Source organism: Suricata suricatta, chromosome 17 (genome assembly GCF_006229205.1).
Source record: "Suricata suricatta isolate VVHF042 chromosome 17, meerkat_22Aug2017_6uvM2_HiC, whole genome shotgun sequence".
NCBI lineage: Eukaryota > Metazoa > Chordata > Mammalia > Carnivora > Herpestidae > Suricata > Suricata suricatta.
This window is the reverse complement of record NC_043716.1, coordinates 2,179,723-2,186,680: the sequence shown is the minus strand read 5'-3', so window position 1 is coordinate 2,186,680 and position 6,958 is coordinate 2,179,723. Positions and strand designations below refer to the sequence as shown.

The window sequence follows — 6,958 nt, the reverse complement described above, 5'->3', positions numbered from 1 at the left end:
GGGCGGGGAGGGTGGGCCTCCGCGGAAGGGGCGCGCCCCGGGGGGGGGGGGCCCTGCCCTGACCCAGCCTCTGTCCCCCACACCCTAGGAACTAGCCGAGTACGAGAAACTCTCGGACCAGGTGAAGATCAGTGAGGAAGGTGGGGGCCCAGCACCCACGTCCCGATGGAGGCTGGGGAGGAGGCGAGGGATGGGTTCCCAGGCCTGGCGCGCACCCAGGCTTTTTTGCTCTCGTTACCACGACTCTGCTCTCCGCAGCCCTGAGAGCAGATGGCTTCGGAGAGAATCCTTTCTATCACTGTTTCGTGGCCGAACTCCTTCCCGCCGGGAGGGAGCCACAGGGTAAGAACCCCTGGAGCCGGGAGGTTCCCCTTTGCCTGTCCGTCTCAGAGGTCGCCCTCGGGGGCCCAGGGGCCTGAGCCCTGTGTTCCTCTCTCCTCCTCAGGGCCCTGCCTGGCGGTGGGCTACGGGTTGTACTACTTCATCTATAGCACGTGGAAAGGGCGCAGCGTTTATTTGGAAGACATCTATGTGAAGCCCGAATATCGGGGTATGGGGAGGGCTGGGGGGGAGGGGGGCTGAGGCTGGGGTGGTAGGAAATCAATCCAGACCCACCAGCATCTGCTGCCCCTTAATCCCAGCCTTATGGCCTTTTGGGATCCCTTTCAACTGAAACAATCTTTTTCCGCAACAGGTCAGGGGATTGGTTCCAAATTAATCAAAAAAGTGGCTGAGGTGAGGAGAGGGATGGGGCCGCGGGGGGGGGGGGGGGGGGGGGGGGGGGGGGGGGGGGGGGGGGGGGGGGGGGCGGCTGGAAAAGCAAGCATGTTTGGGAGGAACCCCATTGTTGGGCTGAATGACAGGAGTCTGCTCCTGTTTGAGAGGATGAGTAAGTCTTCTCCCACAGGCGGCCCTGGAAAGGGGCTGCTCCCAGCTGCGCCTCGCAGTCCTGGACTGGAACGAGAGGGCCATGGACTTGTACAAGGCCCTAGGAGCCCGCGACCTGACCGAAGCTGAGGGCTGGCACTCCTTTCGCTTTGAAGAAAAGGCGATGAGGGAGTTGGCAGGAAAGTGATGCCAATCCTTGGGCGTCTCTCTCTTTGGCCTCCCCCCCACCTGCTCAAGCACTCCTCAGAGACTTGTCCCCACGGACAAGGGCCACCCTGAAGGAAGAGAGGTTGGGAGTCACCAAATCGGAAGTCTGGGAAAGAGCAGAATTGAGGGAGAGGCCCTTCCGCCTCCTGGGTGAGGATGAGAAATAAATGAGAATTATTGTATCCTGATGCGGTGCTGATATAGCAGTTGATGGTCCAATAAAGCTCCAGCGACTTCAGGAGGCTTCCCGCGTGCTCTGGTTACGGGAGGCTGCTGCCGGGGGCACAGGTGGGCCCGAGGGGGCTCCCACTCACCCTCAGTGGGCCCCAGTCTTGGCTCTGGGCTGCGGAATAGAGACAAGAAGAGCAAAGGGCCAGCTTGGCCCAAGTTTGGGCTGACATCAGGCTTGTGTGTCACATTTGGGACCCAGACAAAGGCCTCCAGTGTCTGGATGCCACCGTGCAGGACAAATGGAGCAGGCTGCCACCTGCTGGTGGTATTTTGAGGGCCTTGGGAAGGACCAGTTGCCTCAACTTAAAAAAATCAGTTCAGCTCTTGAGCGCTTTTCTTTTAATCCAAAGTCACAAGGTCCGTATTTTCAGTTCAGCAAAACCAAAGGACCCACGAAGACAAGGAAGGACACAAGCCATGTCTTGCTTTCTTATGTTTTCTTACACAGGTAACGCGGGTTTCCTGTAGAAAATTTGGAATGTTCATAATAGAATTCATAGGGGCTCCTGGGTGGCTCATTCAGTTGAGCATCTGACTCATGATCTCAGTTCAGGTCTTCATCTCAGGGTTGTGAGTTCAAGCCCCATGTTGGGCTTCACTAAAAAAAAAAAAAAAGTAGAATTTGTAGTCTCACTTACGTAACTATTATTAATCCTCTAGTATCAACTCTTCCGAGTTTTCAATGTCCGTATATACACGTGAGTAGTTAAGTGAGTAGAGGTGGGGTAGTGTAGTTTCTAACAGTATATCAGAACCATCTTCCTGTGCCTTTAAACACATCTGTCCTCACTTTTGTTGATGCCGTATTATTATTTTTGTTGATGAGGCATTGGAAGAAACAGAAACTCTGGACTAATATGGAAATGTAAAGAATTGGAGATCTGGGGCACCCAGGTTGCTCAGTTGGTTGAGAGTCCAGCTTCAGCTCAGGTCATGATCTCATGGTTCGTGTGTTCGAGCCCCGTGTGGGGCTCTGTGCTGACAGTTCAGAGCCTGGAGTCTGCTTCAGATTCTGTCGCTGTCTCTGTCTCTCTTTCTGTCCTGCTCTCTCTCTCTTTCTCTTAAAAAGAAACAAACATTAAAAAAATAAATAAAAAATTGAAGATCTATCTTCAAATCTAAATTTAAAAGAAAAAGGATGCTTCAAAAAAAAAAGGTGCCTGGCTGGCTCAGTCTGAGGAGCGTGTAGCCCTTGATCTCGGGGTCTTGAGTTTGATCCCCACGTTGGGTGTAGAGATTACTTAAAAATAAAATCTCAAAAAAAAAAATTCAGCCAAAGAGAACACATCAGGGGCTCAATTCTCCTTGAATGATGCCAGTTTGGGGCTCTTAAAACCGACTTAGAGGGGCGCCTGAGTGGCTCAGTTGGTTGAGTGTCTGACTTCACCTCAGGTCACAATCTCACAGTTCATGGGTTCGAGCCCCATGTTGGGCTCTGCTGACAGCTAGCTCAGAGCCTGGAGCCTGCTTTGGATTCTGTGTTTCCCTTTCTCTCTGGCCTACCCCTGCTTATGCTGTGTCTCACTCTCATAAATAAATAAACAGTAAAAATTTAAAAAAAAACCGATTTAGAGCAAATGGACCTTTAGGACAATCTTGATCAAGCGATAATAACGCTGGCCAACCCCTCCTCCACCTGGGAACCAGAAGAATCCAGCCTCGTGTGTTTGGCTCATCTCAAGCTGACAGGGATTTATATCTGTGGAGTATAATCAATTTGTCTAGTGATGGGGCTGTTTTTAAATTTCAGTTGCATTAGAGTGCATCATTTCTGGAGAGCTGCATAAACGAACACACAGAGAGTGATGTTGTCTCTGAGGAGGGGGTCTGGGTGGCCAGGGGACAGCTTTTCCCACTTGCCACTTTGGATTTCCTGAAATTTCCGCCATGCTAGGTATCTTCTTCTTCTTCAAAAAAGGATACATAAATAAAACTTAATGCAGGGGCATTTGGGTGCCTCAGTGGGTCAAGTGACCAACTCTTGATCTTTTAAAGGTATGTTGATCTTTTCGAGCCCCGCATCCAGCTCTGCTGCTTGGGATTCTGCCTCTCCTCTCTGCCCCTCACCTGCATTTGCTCTCTCTCTCTCTCTCTCTCAAAATAAATAAATAAATAAAATTTAAAAATTTAATGCAGAAGAAAAGGGCAAAAACTAGGAAACTTAACATTTCTGAAATTTCTCTTGTTGCCATCTTGTTTTGCCTTTGCTTTTGGAGTTCACGCTTCTCGTGTCATTCTCTCGGCCGGTTTTGGCAGGATGTCTACACTCCAGCCTCGGTCTGTGCTGCAGCCACAGCCGACCTTGGGCTCCTGCCCACTCACCACTGTATTACCCTCCTGCGAGGTGACTGTATTAGATGCTGGGGCTGATTGGTATGAGGTGATAAGGGCCCGGGTTCTGGCCGCAGCAAGGAGGACAGAGGGGAGGCCACCCGGGAGGAGGGCTTTTTAAAGGGAGCATAGAGAGGGGATCGTTAAAACAACTCTCAAATCTCCACGTCGCTATCACCGCTCTGAAAGTTGCCAGAGCCTCCTAACCGACCTCCCAGCCCCTTCCTGGAATGCCCCCTTCCACGAGGCTATTAATAATATTTTTAATTATTATTTTATTTTTTAGTTTAGAGAGACAGAGCACAAGCAGGGGAGGGGCAGAGAGAGAGGGAGACACAGAATCCAAAGCAGAATCTAGGCTCTGAGCTGTCAGCACAGAGCCCAACGTGGGGCTCGAACCCACAAACCGCAAGATCATGACCTGAGCCAAAGTTGGACGCTCGACCAACTGAGTGACTCAGGCACCTCAGTATTTTTTTTTATCATAGATATACATTTTACGTATTTATTTATTTAAAATGTTTTTTAAAATTTATTTTTGAGAGCGAGAGAGCGCCAGCGTGTTGGGGCAAAGAGGGGGGGACAGAGGATTTAAAGCAGGCTCCACGCTGAACAGCGGTGAGCCAGATGCGGGGCTGGAACTTCCCAACCCTGAGACCCTGACCCAAGCCCACATCAGCTGCTCTACCAACTGAGCCACACCCAAGCGCCCCTACTTGATACTATTCAAAGAGTCAAATACTTCTCTAAGCCTGATAGAAAAAAGTGGCCTTACAGCTCCCAGGGTTCTTGGAAGACCACTGCTTTGTCTTCTGTTTTGCCTTGGACTCATCTGTATATGTCAGATTAAAAATAGCACGCAAATGTTGGAATTCTAGATGCCTCTGTTCTAGCCTGAGCACTGACTTTCTGCTGCTAACTCTCTGTCCCCACCCCCACCCCAAACTCCCAGCCTCCCATGCTTCCGACATGTCGTCATAATTCTGGATGGACCTGTGGGGTGTTTACACTGTCATGATTATGCAAAGGCTCCTCACAATTGAGCCAATGTGGATCTTTCCGGAACCATTTACGTGTTTCCGGAATTAATACTTGCTTCCTTTTTGTTTGTTTGCTTAGTTTTCTGTGTACTGCACCCCCAGATTCTCCTTCAGTTGTGTTAATGTGCTCTAAGGATGTACAAACATGTAAGGAATTTGATCTCTTCCACTTGAAGAATTTTCTCACAGACTTTAGACCTGCTCCGGCAGAAAGAGGCTGATCTTCAGGCCTCCCTGTTGGATCTCCCTTCACACCCATATATATATATATATTTTTTATGTTTTTATTTATTTTGAGAGAGAGAGTGGGGGAAGGGCAGTGGGAGAGGGAGAGAGACTCACAGAGAGAGTGGGGCTCGACCTCACAAACCATGAGATCATGACCTGAGCCGAAACCAAGAGATGGTCAACCAACTGAGGCCCCCAGGCGCCCCTGACACCCATCTTGCAGATTCCCTTTGCCTCTCTCTTGGGTGGATACCCTGTTTCCTGGGATCCGTCTCTTCATCTTTTCCTTGGTTTATTTTCATGGAGCTTCTTCAGAAAAAGTACTTGGGAGATAAATGCGTTGGGACCTTGGGGCACCTGGCTGGCTCCGTTGGAAGGGAATGCCGCTCTTGATCTCAAGGTGTCAGGGCCGTGAGTCTGAGCCTGACACTGGGTGTAGAGATTACTTAAAGAAAAACTACAAAAAGTTTTTGTTGGGCACAATTTCTTCCCCTCCATATTTCTGTTACCTCTTTCTGGAACTTTCACTATTCAGATGTTGAATCCCGTGGAATAGTTCTTTAATTTTCTTATATATTTTTAACATTTTTCCCATCTCCTACATTTTTTGCTCAACTTTCTGAGAGATTTCTTTTAATTTTTTAATAATTTTAGAAAGAGAGTGCAAGTAGGAGAGGGGGCAGAGTGAAAGATAGATAGAGAGAGAGAGAGAGAGAGAGAGGGAGAATCCTAAGCAGGGTCCATGCTCAGTGCAGAGACTGACTTGAGGCTCAATCCCATGACCCTGGGATCATGACCTGAGCCAAAATCAAGAGTCAGATGGTCGCTCAACTAACTGAGCCACCTGGGTACCCCTCTGGAAGATTTTTTTTAATGTTTTATTTATTTTTGAGAGAGAGAGAGAGAGACAGCGTGAGCAGGGGAGGGTCAGAGAGAGAGGGAGACACAGAATCTGAGGCAGGCTCTGGGCTCTGAGCTAGCTGTCAGCACAGAGTCTGATGCGGGGCTGGAACCCATGAACCACGAGATCATGACCTGAACCAAACCTGGACGCTTAACCGACTGAGCCACTCAGGCGCCTCTGGAAGATTTTTTCAAAATTTATTTTCCAATACTTCTGTTGAATTTTTATTTCTGCTTTCATGTTTTTAATTTCTAAGAGCTCTTTTTGGTTTTTTGCTCTTTGCCTTTGAAAAACATTCTGTTGTTTCATGGATACGTGTTTTTATCTTTCTGCAGATATGCTACTTTTTAAAAAAGAGTTTTTCTTACATAGTCTTTCATTTTAGAGGCTCTCCTCAAATGTCAGGCAGCCCTCGGTTGTCTGCTCATATTTAGGATTGGGATGCTAAGGTACAAGTGGAAACTGCGTCCACGCGTGTGTGTTTGTGGCAAATACGGAGGCGTGTTGGCTATGGACTTCACTATAGGGCGAGCCACTAGGCCATTTCCTTGAGGAACGCCTAATGTCAGTATCCTTAGGTCTTTTTCTCATCTGATCAGATTACTCAGAAGACTTTTCCAGACTCCCACTTGGAAGGTAGAAGCCTGGCTGTATGTATTCTTCTTCTTTTAAATGTTACTTATTTCCGTAATCTCTACAACCAACAAGGGACTTGAACTCATGACCTTAAGATCAAGAGTCTCATGCTTCCAACAACTGAGCCAGCCGGGCGATACAGGATGTACGTATTCTTAGAGCCACTCGAGGAAGAAATCTGGGCTCAGTCTCCACTTCCAGTACGTACACTTCCATGGAGTCCCCGTTTTCAGTATCTATCCAACAGTCATCTAGCAATCTATCCATCTTTCGGTCTTCTTCCCAAATCCCTGTGTACTTAGAAGTCCAAACACAAGCTGGGCCATTCTGTTGACGCACCCTTCCTAGCCCAGCTGGGTAATCTCACTAAGAGGCAAGCTGGCTGAAAGTCCTGTAACGCTTCCCACTTCTCTTAGCAGAAAGTCCAGGATGCTAAGTATGTTCCAGTCCCTGCAAGCTTTGGTCCGGCCCTTCCAGCCCCGTGCTTCCTGTC

At 48.7% G+C, this 6,958-nt stretch overlaps 1 protein-coding gene across 1 annotated transcript in view; it reads left to right on the top strand.

Moving 5' to 3' along the window:
* SAT2 (spermidine/spermine N1-acetyltransferase family member 2) overlaps positions 1-1,333 on the top strand; it is a 1,535-nt gene extending 202 nt beyond the window's left edge. The window contains exons 2-6 of the mRNA XM_029928793.1: positions 89-140; positions 259-342; positions 446-550; positions 695-735; positions 908-1,333. Coding sequence (XP_029784653.1) covers positions 89-140; positions 259-342; positions 446-550; positions 695-735; positions 908-1,075 — 450 coding nt within the window. The 3' untranslated portion in view covers positions 1,076-1,333. The remainder of the gene's footprint in view (positions 1-88; positions 141-258; positions 343-445; positions 551-694; positions 736-907) is intronic.
* The last annotated feature ends 5,625 nt before the right edge of the window (positions 1,334-6,958 follow it).